At 35.6% G+C, this 22,278-nt stretch overlaps 1 protein-coding gene across 1 annotated transcript in view; it reads left to right on the forward strand.

Moving 5' to 3' along the window:
- PTH2R (parathyroid hormone 2 receptor) overlaps positions 1-22,278 on the forward strand; it is a gene marked incomplete at its 5' end in the record, with an annotated part of 105,698 nt that overhangs the window by 59,504 nt on the left and 23,916 nt on the right. Inside the window, 4 exons of the mRNA XM_079924364.1 lie at positions 1,597-1,786; positions 2,718-2,871; positions 9,566-9,626; positions 16,734-16,800. Coding sequence (XP_079780490.1) covers positions 1,597-1,786; positions 2,718-2,871; positions 9,566-9,626; positions 16,734-16,800 — 472 coding nt within the window. The remainder of the gene's footprint in view (positions 1-1,596; positions 1,787-2,717; positions 2,872-9,565; positions 9,627-16,733; positions 16,801-22,278) is intronic.

The following is a 22,278-nucleotide window of genomic DNA, read 5'->3' on the forward strand; positions in this document are numbered from 1 at the left end:
ATGTTGAAGACCAGAAAAGTAGTATATACACCATTGAGAGACACTGACACATTAGATGATTATCAATTAAAATACTATTAGTACTGTAATGCAGGTTTCATAAAGGGCTTTGGGAATACTAAGGAACTAGTCTAAAACTAACAAGATAAGGGAGAGAGATTTCCCAGAACAACTGGTGTGTGAGCTGATACTGAATGATGAGAAGGAATTTGGCACATTCCAAATGATGGGAACAGAATGTACAAAGGTCAGAGGCACAAAGGAGCAGAGTATACACAGGGAATATAGAAGGGTCCCATGTGAATGCAGCATTTGATGCGTAGGGAGGAGTGGCCATATGGGAATGGCCAGGGAGAAACTAGATTTTGTAGCATTAGGTTTTACAGGCTCTTGTCAAGGGCTTTGAATTTTGTCTTATAAGGTAGTGTACAGGGAGCCAATGAAGTTTTTAACTAGAAGGGTAACACGATCACATTTCTGGGGTTGTAGAGGGGTTCCTCAAAATAACCTCGTGAAGTTGGCTTGGCAGGGATGATCTCATTTGAGAGACAAGAAACTGAAGCTCAGTGTTCAAACTCACAAGGTCATAGGTGGTCCAGCTGGAAACAGAACCTTCATCTTCTGACTCGGATCCAGAGTTCATTCCATTACATCAAAGTTAGCTGTGGTTGTTCAAAATAATAGATAGATATTTATGAGAATAAGAGTTACATGAAATTTCAGGAGGATACAAATGACTAAGTAATAATTCCTCAGTTTACATAATAGTTTATCAGAGTATTTAACAGTAGATTCTTTCTATATTATGAAATATAAAAATATATTACTGGATTAAAACATTTCTTCTTTTTCTTCTGGATTAAAACATTTCTTACTTCCTTATACTTGAGTACTTTGTCTTTTCAGGAAGAGACGTAGTATCAGTGTGTTCATTGTACACGAAAGCTCAGCTTTTTTCATAGTCAAGCAATGGTAGAGCTGGGCCTTTTGACCAGATTATACATCCCTTTTCCTGGTGTTTTTGATTTTGTTTTAATCAAACTTAAAAGAAATCTTTTTTTTTTGGAGTTACCTTTCTGTACTAGTTGATGCTGCTATATCTACTCCTGTGTATGTTACTGACTTAACTTGTGTCTAAGATCCTTTTATAATTCCAAAGCTTTTTATATTAAAGGAAGCTTGTTTTCTCTCTAACATTCCTAGGAAATAAAACTGTGTAATTCTATCAAAATATCTTACTTTTTCATATAGAGAATATATTGAAAATGTGAACATTCCAGTTTTAATAAGGCTTATCCCTGTTCAAGGTGGTTCTCCATCGATTATTTATGACCTTAATATATAGTATAATGTAATGCTATAGTATAATGTAGCATAATATTTAACACTGCATAATCTGGATAACCATGGTAGCTGATCAGGATAAATTTGTAATTAAGTCTCAAAAAGCTACATTTTAGTTTTTGACCCCAATTGTTTCTGTCTTTGTTCAGGTTTATTTCTTCTTTTTGGGAGGAGTTTGAGCTCATTTATGTATTTTCTTTCTCCATTTCTAATTTTATTCAAATCTAAATACTGAATATTTTCTCTCCATAGACGATTGCATTGTACTAGGAACTATATCCACATGCATTTATTTGTGTCTTTCATGCTGAGAGCTGCGAGCATCTTTGTCAAGGACAGAGTGGTCCATGCTCACATAGGAGTAAAGGAGCTGCAGTCCCTGATAATGCAAGATGACCTACAGAGTTCCATAGAAGTGCCTTCTGTGGACAAATCACAATATGTAAGTGTTTTCACCATGAGCCCTTGCATGGCTCACCACTTTCAAAAGTAAAAAGCCCACCTGCAAGACCAGGAGCTTGGGATTTAAAAACCCAGGGCATTTAGTTCCTTTATTGTAGCCTCAAAGACTTGTTCCCAAATAAGATTCCATGGTACTTGATTCTGCTCTTAAATGTCCTGTTGTTATTTAGTAAGTAGAATCACCCAATAATTCAGTTAATGAGAAGCATTATCACCATTGAAGCAATATATCTGGAAATTAGGTAGAATAGATTGATTGTATTGATGGTGTGAATTAATGCTGTTGGTATCTTTGCCCTTTGCCCTGTAGATCGTTGTTGTCTCTGCTGATTCTAATTCTGGATTGGCTTTGTGACTTTTTAAATGAACTAGAATGAAGTAGGTGTGATGGTGTGTCAGTTGCGGGTAGACCTCTATGAGTGAGCCTAGCCAAGATTAGCTGAGCTTTGCCCAAATCAGCAGAATCATCTAGCCAATCAATCGATTCATAAGACATATTAAATGTTTATCATTTTAAGCCATTAACTTTTGGGGCATAAAAAAGACCAGAATAAAATAAATTCATGGTAGAATGATGGTTAAGTTTTCCTCTTTATGCTTTTCTTTACTTTCCTAATTTTCTCTGATGATCAGGTATTTTTATAAACAAGAAAACTTAAGGAAAAGTGATTTCTTATAACTCCTAAAGGAATAAAAATCTTATTTTAAAAATAGAATCAAGCCAGCAGTCTTAGAAATGCTATGTTAAAATAACTTTGTTCTGGTCTCTTTCAAAAGTCTTGGCCTTCCCAGGTATAAGAGATATTAGATTATAAAAAAATAAATGGAGGAACTGCTTTTTAGTGGTCTAATGTTGGAACCGGTACGATTAGGAATTCTAATATGGTGCAATGTTGGTTTATTTGTAACAGATTGGGTGCAAGATTGCTGTTGTGATGTTTATTTACTTCTTGGCTACAAACTACTATTGGATCTTGGTGGAAGGCCTCTATCTGCATAGTTTAATCTTTGTGGCGTTCTTTTCGGACACCAAGTACCTGTGGGGCTTCACCTTGATAGGCTGGGGTAAGGCATTTCTGTCTCCTTTCCTTTTCAACTGGATTATGGGTTGTAGGGCTTTCTGTCTTGCCTGTCATTAGCATTCTTTCTGTCATTTTCCCGAAAGAATCCCTCCCTATTCTATCTTTATCCTTTCTTTCTCTTTAATTATTCAGGAAATGTATTAAGATCAAGTCTATAATCCTCCTAGTGGTAACAAACTTTTCACTTTTAACTTAGGGTTAGTGTTCTTAGGCCAGATTCTTGAGAGGATTCTTTGGGGGAAATACCTTGTTAGCCATGCACATTTAGAACTGCTGTGCTCATCGTATCTTATGTCAATATCTTGATTTAACAATAATTTCATCCTAAAAATTTTGATTTTTGAATTTCTAAGCTATAATGATGCACCTTTGATTTGTAATTCTAGGTCATATGATGAGAATGCCAGAAAGGAATTTATAGGACCATCTTGACTGCATTTAACAATGCAAATTACAAACTAATTACGTGGATGTCTTTTGGAAGGAAATAATTCAAATTACTTGCGGCATAAATAATTTTAAAAAAAGGATATTCAGCTCACATTCCAAAAATGCCTTGTCAGTACTAGAGGGATTACTGAATTAGGCACTAACTTAATGTGATGTGGAGAAAGGATGTTGTTTGTTTGTTATAATTTAAGAAAAATTAAAACTCATACGTGGTTAAAATTATGAAGTGTCAATATTAACAATTGCTATTTTAATATCCAAATTATGACGTGCTCAGCACAGGGAAAAAAATCAACTAAGTGGCTCAAGATTAAATTTGAAGGTTTTTTTCACATCAAAATAAGAATTTTTTGGCCTGTTTTGTCTTAATATTGTCTTAACATTTGAAAACATGAAGTAAAGGATATTGAATTTCCTGTTAGTTAATAACCTTTAAGAAGACAAAGGGTCAATTTACTGTCAAGCGATATTTATTATGAAATAATAATTGTTGTGAATAAAAATTTATGAAAGCGGTTTGTTTTTAGGCTCTCCCTTATCTTTGACTAACAGTTACTAAAATAAAAAAAGATACACTTTATTTGTTTAGGGTACTTTGGAAATTTTTTCAACAGTTTTTGGTAGTTTGCGTTCAAGGCAAAATTATATCTGTGTACCCACATAATTACTAGAAGTTAGTAAAGATGTTGATAGAAAATTCAACAATGAATTTGTCTGAGTTCCATTTTATTTTTTGGTTTTCTATGACATTGGTCACACTGGTAATAAACTTGTTTTTCTTTATTTACATATTGATTTGATAGCAAATTCCCCTGTCAGCTCTTATTTGGGCTGTATCACTCAGTCTGTCGCTCTGTAAAATCAGGAGTTTGCCTCACTGAAACCCAGGAAACTAGTTTTCAAATCTGTCTTTGAAAATGAGAATTAAAAAAACAGTGAGGGTTCCAGTGAGCTTCTATGCAAGTATGAGGTTCTCACCTTCCTTTACAACTTTAATTATTTGTCCACAAAATTTTGTCATAAGAGTGACAATTACAGTAGAGAAGCATCACAACTTGAAATCTTCATTTCACCAAATGGTTTAAGAACATGCATGAAAGCAAGTAGTATCTACATGGAAGATCACGTTACAAAAAGCATCTTACATGCAATATTATGTAATTAACCACAATTAAAACAGTAACAAGTAATATTTACAGAGTTATGGTGCTATAGTTGGTCTGTCTTCTGGCTTCTCTCTTTGCAACTCCAAAAAAATAAATGCTCTAGGCTAGGGCATATATAATTAAAAAATAGTAATATTCTTTTTTTTTTTTTTTTTTGCGGTACACGGGCCTCTCACTGTTGTGGCTTCTCCTGTTGCGGAGCACAGGCTCTGGATGCGCAGGCTCAGCGGCCATGGCTCACGGGCCCAGCCGCTCCGCAGCATGTGGGATCTTCCCGGACCGGGGCACGAACCCGCGGCCCCCGCATCGGCAGGCGGACACCAGGGCAGCCCCCCAAAATAGTAATATTCTTTTAAGAATTTCTCTCTGCTACTGAAGTAAATATCCAAGTCTATTTGATTAATAGACTCTTTTCTCTTATCTCAACACTGAGAGTATGATTTTAGAATATCATTTTTATTTCAAACTCATTTTTCCAACTTTCTATAAGAAAAATAAATATCAAAACATTATAGCTGCTTTGGAGGATCCTTTGCTAGACTAATCCATAGTGAACCCAGTTTCAGACTTTCTTCCAGTGATTTATTGGCTTCACTAGAGAAGTGAATTTGCTTGGATTCCTTTGTTGTTCATTTGGACCCAATTATTATAACTTTAAGCTCTCTTCAGCTAGGTAAATACTCAGCACTTTATTACTCACTTTGTAATGATATGTGGAGTTGCATTATTTACATTGATTTTGCTGGTTCTTAATAATAAGTTGGCAGGAACTTATTATTAAGTAAGGAAGGAAAGGAAGGAAGGAAGGAAATTACCATCTAAAGAGGAACATATGCCATGTCTGCCTTAGTAAATTGAAGGCAGATATTTAAAATGACCTTTTTGTATATCTTTATCACAAAACAAGATGTATAGAGGAGTAAAGGCAAATTCTAATGATGACTATGCTTCTTTTCTTTCAACTAACCATTTTCTTAATTTTTCCTATCCCTGCTCAATTTTCTCATGAATAAGGCACTTTATTCTTGGTTCCAACTACATATTTAAAAAATATATTTAATTCTATATTTAAAAGGTCAGTCAAAAGGTAACAAACTTCCAGTTATAAGGTAAATAAGTACTGGGGATATAATATACAACATAATAGGAAAAAAAGTGTCATTCTTGCTTCTTTATCCTTATTGAATGTGGTAATTTACCTCTGTATTAGCAGCCATTCTTAATTTTCACCTGTCAGGTGAGATGCCAGAATGTATGTATTATCATATAAAAACACCTATCCTGGTTATACCACGTAGTCACGTCCCTGTTGCCAAGCTTTCTTGTAGAATATTTTCATATTTTGTATTATCTTAAAATAATCAGGAGAAAAATAATCAGAAAACACTTCCGGTTTTATTATCTCTGTATAAAATTATTTCAATCCAGCAAACGTTTTTTGATCATCCATTTGGCAGCATATATAATTGAAATACAAGGTATATGTTAAAGTCCCAGCACACAAGAAGCATGGAGTCTGACCCTTTAGGTTATTTTATTTTTTGTAGGCCTATTCTCATCATATGTATTATATTCAAAATATTTAATTTATAAAATCTGTTCTTCATAAAATTATTTATGATAGTCAATGTGACACCTTTATACAATTAAAAATCTTTGTTGTTTGCTTTAAGCTGAATTTAAAAATCTAGAAAAACTGTTTCTCCCTTGCCCTATGATTTTTAATGCCACTATTAATTCTACCTTAAAGTTATCTTAAAGTTAAAATTATATTTAACCATTAGAGTCAATAAGAGATCTATATTTTGGCCCTACTTTATGAAAGATAAGGAATTTGGTTCTCCCTGCTTATTACTTTTTCCAGACCTTCAAGATGTAATTTTGGGTTTTACTACTTATCATTAAAAAATTCTACAGGTTATTATCTGTTTAAAAGAAAATAAATTATAGTCAAATTTATATTTGTAACCATTATGTAGATTTATCTCTGTGGGTTCACCCGGTTTCAAGATTCCACCTCCTCTCCACCAATTGATCTTCTACAGTTTCTGCCCACTGGCAATATTTAATTCAGTAAACATTTTCTTTTCTATTGTAGCTCTTCTGTTTTAGATTGGTCCTTTTTCATAATGCCTTACTCTTCTTCTAGAGCAGATTTTAGACTATGAATTAGATATATTTTTTAAAGATTTCTTTTGTTTACTGTAGTAATTCCATCTCAGGGGAGGGTAACTCTTCTGAAGTTTCATAAATAGACACTCACCTTTGTAACAATGGAAAACTTTAAAGGCTCTGCAGTTTTCCTTACAGAGAGGAAAGACTCATTCAGTATTGGCCTTAGAGTCCTATGAGACTTGAGAACAATTCTATCAAAATTATATAGACGAATTTCTAGGTTCCTCAAAGAATGAATCAGCAAGTGATAGATACTAAATTCTAGCATCCTGCAGTGAGTAGAGAGGGAACTGAATACATAGCTTGGAGCTTCATGTCTGACCAGTCAACATAGACTGGATTCCCAGGGGAATCAAGGTTTCTGGTAAGACATTGTATGTCTGTAGCAAATCTGGGAATCCCCATGTCATGATGGGTTTCTAATTTTTAGGGTTAACTCTACACTTTATGATCAAGCTATGACTTTGCAATGCCACAGTAGCATTTCAGGAGGATGGTAAGGCTGAGGTTGGGTTCTATGAAGACTCTGAAGTGTCCAAAACAAGATAAAATTACATGGGCCAATATGGCAAGACCCTTTTACCCCACTTTGGCTTCAAGGCATCTCTGGCTTATGCAGTGGGCTGCAGAATAAGTTTTTATTTGAAGAAAGTGTTGAATTGCTAAAGTTTTTTTGACTACTATTAGTCCAAACCTTCATTTTAAGGGAGAATAGTAATGAAGCCACACCAAAGCTCGAGTCTACTTATTCTGAGACCAGAGATTGCCTCCCTCTCAGAATCACTTATTTATACTGATGTATTTTATGAAAATAACTCAGCTCTTAAGATAAATGCAAATATAGAATAACATTCCAATTTACATTAAATTTACTTAAAGTAACACTTAAATTGAAAATAACGTCTAGATTTCAAAGATTTTTCCCTTTGTTTATATGTTCTTAATTACATAATAATGTGATACTAAGATTGGTGACCAAAAATTCTTAGAAAGCCTCAAGGTGGTTTCTATTCTTTATTCCTCTATGGTTGTCTCTGTGCTCATCTTGTGAATGAGGGTCTTCCAAGAGGATGAGAAAAGCAATTTCATTAAGACATGGTGTCTGATATAAAGTATTTGCTATAATTATCATTTAAGACACAATTCCAAATCCAGCACCATTAATCAATGTTCTATATATAGAACATCATTCAGGAAATTGCCTGATCAGGAGATTGTAAAGGAAGCAGAAGATGAAGACCTGCAAATGAGAAAATGTGAACATTTTGATCAAAGGCAGACATTTTTTAAAGATAACCAAGGCAGTAGAACAGCAAAGGGATCCATGTCAGACCTTTTTGAACCATTCTGTCAGAAGGAGCCATGCTCTCTCCATTACATAGTTATCATTCTTGTTTTTTCTTCATAGCGCTAATTGATAACTGAAGTTGTGTTATTAATTTTGCCTCCCATACCAGGATATAAGTTTCAGGAAAATGGAGATATTGTTTATTCTGTTCTTTTTTTTAATCTTCTGAGACTATAACAGTTCTTAACAAATGAAAAGGCATTTAATAAGTGCTTAGTGGATATATGTTTATACAGATGGATGGATAGGTGGACTAGATAGATAGATAGAATAGCAAGCTGAACCTAAGAATTAAACAGAATTGGGTAGATCTCTTTTGACAAAAATTTCCTAGAACATAGAATTCGAGCAGAATTTTTTAAAAAGGAGTTATATAAAAACAATAAATAAAATTGGAATATAGAGTCATAAAATTAAATAGCCACACAGGCAGGCTGAGGTTAAATTCAATTAGATCACTAAGGAGAACAAAGAAATTCCCTTTTGTGGGATATCACCTTATTTTAATTTTTTTTTCATCTGAATCTATTTTTATGTTTACATTTTTGCTTAGAAAATATATCTGAAAATTTAAAAATGTGTTTTTTAAAAGGTAAAGAATATTGTGTTAAAAAAATGTTCTGAGTTCAATTTTTTTTCTCTCTTTGTAAAGTGCTTCCTATGGTTTCTCTTCCTTTTTTTAAAACTTCTTTCTAAAAGGCCACATAATGAAGAGTTATCCATTAAATCCTTTGATCTTCTATTGCAGTGCTGCATAAAAGTTATGGTTTGTGATTTTTTGTGATGTCAGAGTCCGGGTATAGCGTGAACTGAGCAGTCAACCTTTACTGGGGGCAAAGGACTCATGGAAAGTCAGTATAATAGAGTTGATGTTGCAAGCTCATAGGTGTTTATTGTTTATGAAGGACAAATATGTCATGCTCAAATCATCAAACTAATATAGCACCACCCTTTGCTAAGCTTTCAGTGCCTGCAAATGCTTCTGTCTGGAGCCGATACGAACAAAAAAAGAAGGGCTAAACTGATCAAAACTTCCTAATTTTGTAACTTGCAGTATAGCCTCTCTATGCCTTCAACTTTTAGAATGAGAAAATTTGAGTATTTTAGAACAACAGCCCTCCTGCCACTTCTCATGAGTCCCTCTTGTTGCTTCACTCCTCTTGGAAAGCATGTGGCTTTCGGCATTTCAAGAGGCAAAGTTGGATGCACCGACCACCGCCTGCCTTTGACCCCGGGAGCTTCAGTCCCCTCCATACATGGCTTAACCTTACACCCTTCAAAGGAAAATAGAGCCAGTCTTCATCTTCAGACTTTTGAGAACGAATAACATCAGTGTACCACTACCTTCTCAAACGGACAAGATGAAAATTAAGTGGACTTTTCATATTCACATAGCAACATTTTTCATGCCTGTGTTTCTCTCTCACCTTTTAATAGTATATTTTTATGTGATGAATATAAGAAAAAATCCCTTAATCTCAAATGAAATATGGTCTCTGAATCCTTTTCTGATTGTCTGAATCCTTTTCTGATTGCAGGGTTCCCAGCGGCATTTGTTACAGCCTGGGCTGTGGCACGAGCAACTCTGGCTGATGCAAGGTGAGTGGAAACAAGAAGAGGTAAAGCAAGAGCCTGGGATTTTCTCAAGACTTGCTGCTGTTCTTGATGACATTGCCCTTTAGGGACGTTATGTGGGAAATTACCTTGTAGCCTCTGATACATTACCAGCAAGCTATCCATCCCAGAGTCATGGGACAGAAAGACTCACAGACCCGATTAGGATGGTCATAAACTCCATGGTTTATGAAATCAATTTGAAACATACAGTGAGAAGCAAAGGGAAAGAGATGGGTAAGTTAACACACTTAGGATACCATGCACACAGGTGAAAGGACTGCACTACCTGAGTCCTGGGATAGGCAGTGCTCACATCTCCTCTCGGTCTCTCTCTCACTCTCTCTGCCACATCAGCCTTCCCCACTGATGGTGTGGTTATGAGGACCAGAAATGTGGTTGCAACAAGGGGACCCACAGACAGAAGGTGCCTTGGGCCGGAGACACACACTTGCTGTCTCAGAGAGATATAAGGGCGAGTTCACCTGGCCATGGCTCTAGCTTGCCACTTAGCCTGCTGAGCAGCTCTGGGTTTTTTTTGCATTCTTTGGGCAAAGGATATGTGGCCATGGGTTCCACCAATCAGTGGCTGAATTAAGACATCAAGACTATCAAGTACTTCCTGCATATTTGGGGATACTTTGTGCCTCTTATATATTTAGCGCATCGTGAATATTTAGTGCTCAGTTGCCCCAGATATTTAGTACCTGTGCTTAACATGCATGTGCTCTACATTTAATGCAAACTGTAGGTTTAATCCACCCCATTTGTTCTCTTGTCTTCTATAGCGTAATTAAATATTCTTAAATGATAAAACAAATGCACATTAGAAGTGGAATCCATCCTAGGGAATCACTAGCCCCCCAGTTGTCTGTTTCTCTTTGGATGCTACATGATGAATGGAGACTGAAACATTCATTTTTTCATATTATTTCTGTTTTTAGTAATGGTGAGTCAAACAAAGAAAAGGAGAACATGGAGAAGCATTCAGTGCCTGCTCTTTGCTTTCATGGTCAAACTTATTGCTTGGAATGAATTGTGTCTCCCCAAAATTCATATGTGGGAAGCCCTAATCCCCAGTGTGACTGTATTTGGAGATACGGCCCTTAAGGAGGTAATTAAGGTTAAATGAAATCCTAAGGGTATGGCCCTGATATGATAGGATTAGTGTCTTCATGAGAAGAGACGTGAGGGAGCTCCTTCTCTCTGTGTCTGCACATGAAGTAAAGGTTTTATGAGTACACAGCAAGATGACAGTGCCTTGCATTTTGACCTCAGACTTTAGCCTCCAACTGTGAGAAAATAAATGTCTGCTGTTTAAGCCCTCAGTCTATACTACATCGTTATGGCAGCCCGAGCAGACTAATACACTTATGATACATGAAAAGGCGATTTAAGAGAGACACTTTTAACTTATAGATGTAGTAATGCTGAGCATTCTTCCCTGTTAACAGAATACAGTTTAATATCCACAGATCGTGTACATTTCCTGACAGCAACTCCTTTTTGTTTGCTTCTTTTTTTCATTGAGCCCATACCTTTGTTTTGAGTCACTGAGTATTTCCTTCAGAAGCATTTTGTCAGTTGTGCAGTGAAAAAAATGCCACATTATGTGAGCACCTGAATTCTACAAAGAACTACCACTGTTCCACAAATCTGAAGTCTACAGATCATTATCTTTAGGTGCAGCCTTGCTCCAGAACTCCCCATTCATCAGCTTTCCCTCAGTTCTAGAACTTAACTGGCTTTGCTCTTTTTTTTTTAACATCTTTATTGGAGTATAATTGCTTTACAATGGTGTGTTAGTTTCTGCTTTATAACAAAGTGAATCAGCTGTACATATGCATATATCCCCATATCTCTTCCCTCTTGCGTCTCCCTCCCTCCCACCATCCCTATCTTACCCCTCTAGGTGGTCACAAAGCACCGAGCTGATCTCCCTGTGCTATGTGGCTGCTTCCCACTAGCTAGCTATTTTACATTTGGTAGTATATATAAGTCCATGCCACTCTCTCACTTCATCCCAGCTTACCCTTCCCCCTCCCCGTGTCCTCAAGTTCATTCACTATGTCTGAGTCTTTATTCCTGTCCTGCCTCTAGGTTCTTCATACCATTTTTTTTTAAGATTCCATATATATGTGTTAGCATATGGTATTTGTTTTTCTCTTTCTGACTTACTTCACTCTGTATGATAGTCTCTAGGTCCATCCACCTCACTACAAATAACTCAATTTCGTTTCTTTTTATGGCTGAGTAATATTCCATTGTATATATGTGCCACATCTCCTTTATCCATTCATCTGTCGGTGGACACTTAGGTTGCAGCTTTGCATTATTTTTACTGAGCTGAACTTTGGGTTCACTCACCCGATGAGCAGCAAAGCGAATCTACTGACACTGGATTGTAGTGAGGAAAAGTACAGCTTTTATTTGCAGGACGCAAAGCAAGGAGAATGGGCAACTAATGCTCAAAAGACCTTAACTCCCTGTTGCTTTGGAGCAAGGGTTTTTAAAGGCAACATTAGGAGTGAGAGTCATAGGTGCATGGTTAGCTCATGGACATTCTTCTGACTGGTTGGTGGTGAAGTAACCAGGTGATGTTTTAGGAATCTTAATCATCAGTTTTCTGGTTCCAATCAGTCCAGGGTCTACATGCTTGTGGTCAGCATGTAGTCAACATCCTCCACAGGGTAGGGGTCTTAGTTTCTGCAGAACAATGCAAGATATGCATCAGATTGTTACCTGTATCCCTTCAGGAGGAACTAGGAGTCCTGTGACTCTGCTCTTCAAGCTACTATTACTTTTCTTGCTTGACTGCTTTTCCTTTGTTTCTGCATTTTCTCACTTCACTAATTAGTAACTGTTTGAGTCTGCTCTTTGGAACTTGGGGAAACCCTTGGAGACTAAAGCTTTTTTCTACAAACAAGAAGTGGGGACACAGAGGGGCTTGTACCCAGTAGGGTCCCGCAGGGTTTTATTTTTACTTGCTTTATCTCTTTATGCCATTTGGATTTGTTGACAATTGGGGGTTAACGTTATCTACATTGTTATCATTATTGTTCCATTTACACAGCGATATTGGAAATCTCAAAGAAAACTTGCAGCATTGCTGTTTGATTTCTTAGAGGAGGGAGGGAGGTTGAGTCAGTAAAGAGGTGCTAAATAATGCTAAATAATTTTACCCTGAGATGTGTAACCAAATCACTTAGATTTGGAATTTTAGAGAAGGTAGAACGGAAGGCATTGTTTGGTCCAATCCCCACATTTGAGAGATGCATAGAATGAGACCCAGAGATACCAGGTTACATCTCCAAAGCCTACAGCTAGCCTGGAGCAATTTTGACGCATTCATCCATTCAACAGCTATTCTAGGCCTTGAGCAAGGAAAGAAAGCAAATATATTCATAGTACATTTTATATTGAATTAATTAGTTTTCTTAGTTATCTTGCATTTTTAAAAAAATCATAAACTAGATATTAAGTCATTAATAATCATAAGTCTTTTTGCTGAAAAAATAAGAAATACATGTTTATCATTTTTGAGAAAAAATCCATTAGGTACGTAATACTTTGAAAAATACAGCTGATACTAAATATTGCTCTAAACCAGCTGTATTAATGTAAAAATATTAAATATAAGTTAGATCATGTGACTCTTTTGCATAAAATATTTATTCCTACCTTACTTAGAATAAAATCTTGAATTCTATAGTGCCCTGATCTGAGTGCGATAATTGGGTTAAGGGGTCATTTTATATTTATTTTGCATAGAAAATAAAACTGTATTACCACATTCATGGCATGATTTTATAATTGCCAGATTTGATTTTTCATGAAATTCAGCTTGTCTAAGTTAAAAAGTTTTTGTGGGTTTTCTTGAGTGTCGTCATCTGACCTATGTATAGTGCCATGTCACAAAGTTCAAGTGGAGAGAGCAGACTTGGAGCACCTCCAAAGGACAGATGGGGCCCCTGCTCATGTCTCTTATAGTTGCGATTTATCTTTTTCTGATCTGGCCTTTCAAAGCTAGAACTCTGATTTTCTCTGTATCTTGGACATTTAGAGATAAGCAGATAAGACCCAGTTTTAGAAGGTACTCTAAACTCTATAGAATATACAAAAGAAGTCTCTTCCAGTTCTAAAATTCTATCAAAGTGTTATTTGACTAAGGTAGGGTAAGATAGTTGGGTAGTTTAGATGGGACAAATGATTTAAAAAGTGAATAATTTTGTTTTTACTTACAAAAGCAAAAGCACCTTACAAGATACCTTATTACCTTTTCCCTGCTCATTCAAAGGAGGTAAGAGATGCCAGCAGGAACCTTAGGGCTTGCAATTGAAAGGACCAAGAAAAGATACACTCCATCATTCCTAGGAAATCTGCATGGCTCTCAGGGAACTTCACTTCCTCTACTCTTATCAGAGTGTGAGTTGTGGAGACAATGCAGTATTCAATCAATATAATTCCCTGGATCCCTCTGGTGGAACAATGCATTTCCTGTTTCCAGTCCTGGCTGCAGGAAATCCTACTTTCTAGTCTGTCAGCATACCATTCAGCATACAGACTACTGTGTTTCATGCTCTACCATTCAGAACTACGTTTTTACCGACATTTAGTCCTGCATTTCCTAGAGTGTTAAAATTTATTTTAAAAAAATCTGGACAGAGGGTAGTTTCTCAGCCATGTTAACAAACACGGTGTGAGCTGGGACATTGAACAATTAATGAAAAATAAGGATTAATAGCATTTTCTTTAAAATATCTGAAACCTCAGTTGCCTCTTATCAAAGGGCAAATTTGAAACTTTGACATTGAAAATGATCAGAGTCAAGTTTTTCCTGTATTTAGAAGTAGCTGGTTTGACCTTCTTCCAGATAAAAGTATTTTGTAGAGCTGAAATTGTGTAATTGAATTCCAGTGTGTTAGGAGACACCACGATGAAATGTCATTGAAACAAAGAGGGAAGATTATGAAGATATTACCAGATGTCAAAGCTGAAAAGAAAATTTATGAAATCCAAATTTATGAAATCCAGAATTTAGTGAATCAATGTTCAATTTATATTCTCACAATATGTACCACTTTCCTTACAGTGGGAAGCCTTTTTAGCGTAGTGTGATAGATGTTTTGCACGACTCTAACACTTTTATCTTTCTTGTCTGGCTGAACAATGTGGAAAATAGATGCATACAAATAATATGGGCAATGTTCAATAATGTGTAAACAAGTAAGGTGTATGCAAGTATGAAATGTCCCTGTGTTTGATTTCCATTCTTATTCAGTCTTCAAGCCCATTGACTTTGCAGATTTCAGTGTGGCTGGACCAGAATTACACTTTGGTCTAGGGGTCTGTTTGATTTAACTGTGGTACCTCTTTCCAATGGAATGCTGGGCTACTAAGCTCTTCTTGGTACTGATATGGAAAGAAATTAAAAATATACTATTAAAAGGAAAGGGCAAGTTACAGAACAGAGTGTACATTGCATTTTTGTAAGATGGGGAAAATAAGATTATAATATTTGTATGTGTTTGTATATGCATAAAGAAATACTGAAAGCATATACAATAAAGTAATAAAAGATGTTACCTGTAAGGAGAAAGGCAAGGTCAGAGGTATACAGGAACATGGGGAGGACTGAGATGTCTCAATGTCTATCTTTTTATATAGTTTGTTTTTTGAAATGAGAATGTATTGCCTATGTACAAAATTATATTTAAAAAATATGTTGTTATTACATGTGTACTGAAAATGTTTTACCTTCAAGGAATAGTTGAAATAGCTTTTTATTATCCATAATTTGTTCATTAATTTAAAAGTAACTTTCTTAATAAGTTTATTATCCAGAAATTAAAAATTATATCATTAAAATTTCTTTATAAAATTTCATTTACTGTTGCCACAATCAATGCTAGGTTTTGTCTAAGGAGAAAGAAACTGAAGGCTTTTATTTATGTATCTTTAATTTAAAAAAACCATTTAAAGTGCTACATTAAAGTTTCAAGTGGAACTAGTTTTTCTCAACTCTGTTCCATTTATTCTAGTGTAAGACCTTTACCACAAACCAGATTGGGTGAGGTTGGGTCTAACTTACTTTGAATTCAATTCAATTCAACAAATGTTTATTGACCTCCTACATGCTATGTACTGTTCTAGGCACTTGTAACAGAAAACAAAAACAACAATGATCCCTGCCTATGTAAACTTAAATTCTAGTTGGAGTGAGCAGGAAGCAGAAAATAAATATAACAAATAAGTAAATCAAATAGTGTTTTTATTAAGTACTGTTAAAAACTAACTTTTTAAAATAGAAGATAAAATCATGATCTAATGCAAATATAAAATGAGCACCTATCAAGATTTTTTTAACTCACTAATTAATGAGGAAACCAGTAAGATGTTGTAACTTGTTCAAAGGAGAAATAAAAGAATTACATGTTTATATCTAGTAATATGTACACTGAAATAATTTTACAAATAAATGTAAAAACTGGTCAATATTCACAGATCACTGAGCAATTACATTCCACCAAACACAGCTAATTTTCCTTTCTATGGACAAAAATCATTTGCATTCACTTTTCTTCTACATTCCTATCAACAAGAATCATTTGCATGATTGTCAGTTTTCTGTTGCATTTCTGTGGATAAGAATGTACTAATGTCAATGTTCTACAACCAATGGAGTAACTTCTGAAAGTGAGAGGACTTTCTCTATCAACAAGGTTTAATTGTTATGGATCTTTCCAGTGATAACAAAAATAAAGAATCAGTGGTACCACATTTAGAAGACTAATTTTTTTGTGGCTCTAGAAACATAGTTTTGACTCTTTCATAAAAATAATAAACCACTATTTATAATACTTTACTTATCCCCAAGTAGTAGCTAATAGTATGGAAACCAGGACTGTTACACTTTTTTTTTTTTTTTTTTTTTTTACTGCTTTGGGTGTTTTAGGAGATTTTTTTTTTTCCCTGTCTACTTGTTTCTTAATCAAAAACCTGGGTCTGGAATTTTTGGTAAAACAAAATGTTACCTCTCACTGCTTATTTGCTTTGCTGATTCTTTAATGGAAGTTCTTTTTCATGTCTCAGATGCTGGGAACTTAGTGCTGGAGACATCAAGTGGATTTATCAAGCCCCAATCTTAGCAGCTATCGGGGTAAGTTTAAAAACCTGTATAGTTTAAATAAAGAAGAAAAAGATGCATAATTAAACTACTGCTAAAACCCAGAGAAAGTTTGTCTGTCACTTTGTTTCCTAAACCTCACATTACAGCAATAGCTGTTGGGAAAGTCTGGATTGGGGATCAGACCCTTATTCATGGCTGACACTGCGATCCATGAAGAAAGCGCATACCCTCCCTTTAATCTGCCAACATGTAGGGAAAATTCCGGGACTTCAAAATATCTATGAGCATTTATAGGTTCAAGCAGTTGGGGCGGTCCTTAAACTCTTCCCCCTTTTCAGCCATTATTTTATAAAGTTCTGACCACCTGATCACCTGGTAATAGGTAGGAGGAGGGCACGAAGATGTAATAGCAAGAGAACAGAGGAATTATCGAGAGAGAAAAATGATAGTGTGATTTATTATAAAACATTGCCTAAAGCTTTTATTTCACATACTTTCCCCAAGGAGTTAAGAGGATTCCATACTCTTTTGGACTGTCTAGTCCAAAAAAGACTAGAGTTCGCAGTCGTATTGCATGGGACTTATCTGCCTGTATATTATGTCTGTGTTACAAAAGAAAACAAAATCACACACTTTGTGTCTAACAAAACTCACCAAAATGCTCAATATTCTGTAATAACCTAAATGGGAAAAGAATTTGAAAAAGAATAGATACGTGTATATGTATAACTGAATCACTTTCCTCTGCACCTGAAACTAACAACATTGTTAATCAACTATGCTCCAATATAAAATAAAAATTAAAAAAAAAAAGAAATGTTTACTCTTGACCTTCCCTGAAGAGTTTATGGTATTAGCTTCTCTGTGGTTTGATGAAGAAATTATACCACCTTGTGTTTTCCTGGTTTTCATGTATTAACCCAAGATTATATACATCTTTAAAAAAGGACTGATGTCCCAATATTAAATGTTAAATAATTTGAAAGTAATATAGCAGCCTGATTTTTTCTGTCTATTTTTTAATTGAAGTATAGTTGATTTACAATGTTATGTTAGTTTCAGGTGTACAGCAAAGTGATTCAGTAATACATATCTATCTATATCTATCTGTCTATCTAGCTATCTATTCTTTTTCAGATTCTTTTCCATTATAGTTTATTACAAGATATTGAATATAGTCCCCTGTGCTATACAGTAGGTCCTTGTTGTTTATCCATTATATATATAGTAGTGTGTATATGTTAATCCCAAACTCCTAATTTATGCCCCCCCAACCTTTCCCTTTTGGTAACCATAAGTTTGTTTCTATGCCTGTGAGTCTATTTCAGTTTTGTAAATATTTTCATTTGTATCATTTTTTTAGATTCCACGTATAAGTGATATCCTATGATACTTGTCTTTCTCTGTCTGACTTACTTCACTTAGTATGACAATCTCTAGGTCCATCCATGTTGCTGCAAATGGCATTATTTCATTCTTTTTTATGGCTGGATAGTATTCCATTGTGTGTGTGTGTATACATATATATATATATACATATATGTATACACACACACACACACACACACACACACACACACACACACACATATATACACACACACACACACCACATCTTCTTTATCCATTCATCTGTTCATGGACATTTAGGTTGCTTCCATGTCTTGGCTGTTGTAAATAGTAGCAGCCTGATTTTTAACCAATTTTTTCAGTCTTTCTTTGTTCTCCAGTTTCTTACTTTTCTCATTTTGTTTTCTTTTGGACAAGGTGTGTCAGCATGTTGGCATGATGGATCCAGAAGGACAGCCATTAATGTGGTTGAGGTTTTGTAAGATCTATCCAGATAGTCAGGTAAAAACTTATTTATCTCATAGGAAAAATGCAGATAGCAAGGTAGAAGAGATTGAAGAGGAATCTTCACTTCAGAAGCTCATTGATGTAAATATTTAGAGGGGAAAATAAAGTATAGAAGTTTTAGAGAAGCCAGTTTGTACCCTTGCTACAGCAGCCTGTTATCAAATTAGACCCAATTCTAAGTCTTAGGGGAAGCTCAAAAATGGATTGTGGAAATGAACATATCTACAAAACAAAAACAGACTCACAAATATACAGAACAGACTTGTGGTTGCCAAGGGGGAGGGGGTGGGGGAGGGAAGGATTGGGAGTTTGGGATTAACAGATGCAAACTATTGTATATAGGATGGATAAACAACAAGGTGCCTACTGTATAGCCCAGGGAACTATATTCAACATCTTATGATAAACCATAATGGATAAGAATATGAAAAAGAAGATATATGTATAACTGAGTCACGTTGCTATACAGCAGAAATTAACACAACGTTGTAAATCAACTATACTTCAATAAAATTTAAAAAAATGGATTGTGGATAAATGAATGAATGAATGACTTCAGTTTAGAAACTCATATTAATTTTAATGAAGTGCTGCTGTATTAATGTAGTGATAAACCATCCCATCAAACCTAGTGATAAACTAGATCCCTGAGAGATTATCAATAAACTTAAAGAAGATAATTAACTTTATAAATTAACTGGGGTTTACTACTCTGATTTCCCTTTTATGCCCTGATATGCTAACCTTATCTGCATTTCCAGGCCTTTAACTTTCCTTTCTCTCTCTTCCTCCTTTATTATGTTTGCTCCTCCATCTCTTACTACCATCTTTTTAAAGGGATAACCCATGTCTTAATACTTTTTGTGTCTTCAGTACCTTGTACTTGAATTGATAAATAAGAGGTAATTAAATATTATAAAAATGAGGCAAATTTAAGAACATTAAGTTTGTGTTTTCTTTTGATGAAAAGGAAGGGCTTATTAAAATCTAAGGGATCCTTGTAAAATTATTAGGAATTGAAGCAAAGAACAGTGGAGAAAAAAGTAAATCATAGGACATTTTCCACTGAAATAGTTGAATTTTATCCAAAGCTTTGTTGTTTATTTACAGATCTTAGTTACTCACATCAGCAGTGTGGATGAGAAATTTATTTGCTGAGGTTTCTAAATTGCAATGTGAAACAGTACAGTTAGGTGATTATAGAGGTTCTGAAAGATTCACCATTGATGAAAGAGAACCAGAAATGATGATACACTCAATACATTTTGAAGGAAACTTAGGTGGGATGCCATTTTCGTCTTCTAGGACTAATATTATGAGCAATGCAAAGCAAGAATTCTTAAATATTTTCCCAATATCATAACATCCATTTAATCTCAAAAATCAGAGAAGAGATTCAAGAGCACCTTTCTGTTCACTTAAAGTTACCTTTTTGTTTCTTTATTACAATTCAGGGTTATCTCAGTTCCTTTTAAGGTTTCCTCACTTTACTGTGGAAACAGCCTGTATGGGAAGAGATGCACCTGGAGCCCTGGTCTCAGCACCTGGAGTGTAGTACTCCTTCCTCTGAGCTCTTCTGTGTCCTGAAGCCAGGAAGAATGATGCTAATAATAACAACATACACAGCAAAGTGCTTACCACCATTGGGCACTGTTTTAAACACTTCATTTACATTGATTGAGCTAATCCTCCCAATAACTCTAAATGAGGAAACTGCCCAAGGTCACTCAGCTAGTAAGTGGTGGAGCTCAGATTCTAATTTCAGGGTCAATGTCCCTACCTAGTAAGCTCACAGTAAATAATGTGAGCTCTTATAATAAAAAGCTTACATCCCGCACTTATAATAAAAGCCAACATCCCTGATAGTCCAGAGGAGACCCTGTCACTCTTGCCTGCACCCCTTTATGCTCTCTGCCTTAGCCTCGTTGTTTCCCTTTCGGTTCCTTGAACTTGTCCATGTCTGCCCCTCTCAAGACTATTCTTCATTTTGCCCTGTACCCCTGGAAGGCTGGGATATGCTTCCTTCTACTCCTCACTTTAAATGTCACTTCTTCATTGTGGCTTCCTTGTTGCCCCCAATCAAAATTAGGTCACCTATTATAATCTGCAGAGCACGGTGAGGTTTTTATTTCTCAAGATCATCATCAAGTATAATGCTTCTGATTGTTTGTTGAATGTCCATCTTGTCCACTAAACTGAAAGGCTTTTGTGAACAAGAACCATATTTTTCTCAACTTCTATATTCTAATGCCTTGTAATTTTCCTGGCACAGAGTGGACACTCAATAAACACTTGCTGAAAGAATAAAACATGCGTACAAAGTAAATATTCTGGGACACGGTAAGAGGGAAGAAGTGAAATAAGAGCAGAAAGCCAGTATAATTACAGAACTTTTGAGTCCATTTTACCAACCTTTTTATTTTCTAGAGAAGGAAACTAAAGCCCACACAGATAAAGGTCACACAGCCAGTGTAACAAAACAAAGACTATAACCTGCATTTTTGGACCATGTTCTTTTCACTTAACATTCCAAAGCATGTCAAAATTTTTTCTTGAAGTTATGGGAAAATAATCTTTTCAATTTTATGGCTACATTGATAATTTTTTATATGTTAACTTTAGAATAAAAGGTTTGTGTGTTTTTTAATCTTGCATTTCGTAGTATGGATGAGCGTTCATAGGTTCTAACTTGAAGAAATCATATCAAGAGAATTGAATTTCAGAGATAATCACAGACTTTAGTACAAATTTGGAAGGAACAACTTGATTTTGGAATCATAGAATCTAAAATTGTAGCACGATGGTTTTCTGTGTTTTGTTCATATGTGGTAAAATTATGTTTAAGAGAATTAGGGTAATTTGAAACATTAATTTTTGTTCTGAAAATAAATGTCTCTAAATATAATTAATTATTCACCCTCAACATCTTGCTGTTGATTTGAAGATGATTTTAAGTTCTATATAGCATTAAAATATGAAAGGAATGGGCTTCCCTCGTGGTACAGCGGTTAAGAATCTGCCTGCCTAGGGGACACGGGTTTGATCCCTGGTCCGTGAAGATCACAGATGCCGTGGAGCAACTAAGCCCGTGCACCACAACTACTGAGCCCGCGTGCCACAACTACTGAAGCCCGCATGCCTAGAGCCCGTGCTCTGCAACAAGAGAAGCCACCACAATGAGAAGCCTGCACACCACAGCGGAAGAGTAGCCCCTGCTCACCGCAACTAGAGAAAGCCTGTGGCAGCAATGAAGACCCAACGTATCCAAAAATAAATAAATTTATTAAAAAAATATGAAAGGAATATTTCCTAATTGACAATGGGACATGAAGCATTGTTTTGGTCCTGGGCCTCCCAGAGCAGCATTAGGAGGAACAGTGTGCTTGGCCCACAGAGCAGGAGAAGCCACAGGCAGGGCAGAATGGATTAGAAGTGGTGAAGGTGAAGTTGGCAGAGGTGATAAATCCCGACCAAGCGGGACACTGCCCCCTGACACCCGAGAACCTACGTTTTCACTGGTGTCAACCAGAAGAGACTATAATAGCTGAAGAGAAATAAAACCACAGACATAAAAATACAGATTGTAAAATTGAGCAGATTTGCTCCTGAGCATTTACAAGATGGTCTTTGAAGAGGCCAGTAATACGGGGT

Source organism: Stenella coeruleoalba (genome assembly GCF_951394435.1).
Source record: "Stenella coeruleoalba genome assembly, chromosome: 6".
Taxonomy (NCBI): domain Eukaryota; kingdom Metazoa; phylum Chordata; class Mammalia; order Artiodactyla; family Delphinidae; genus Stenella; species Stenella coeruleoalba.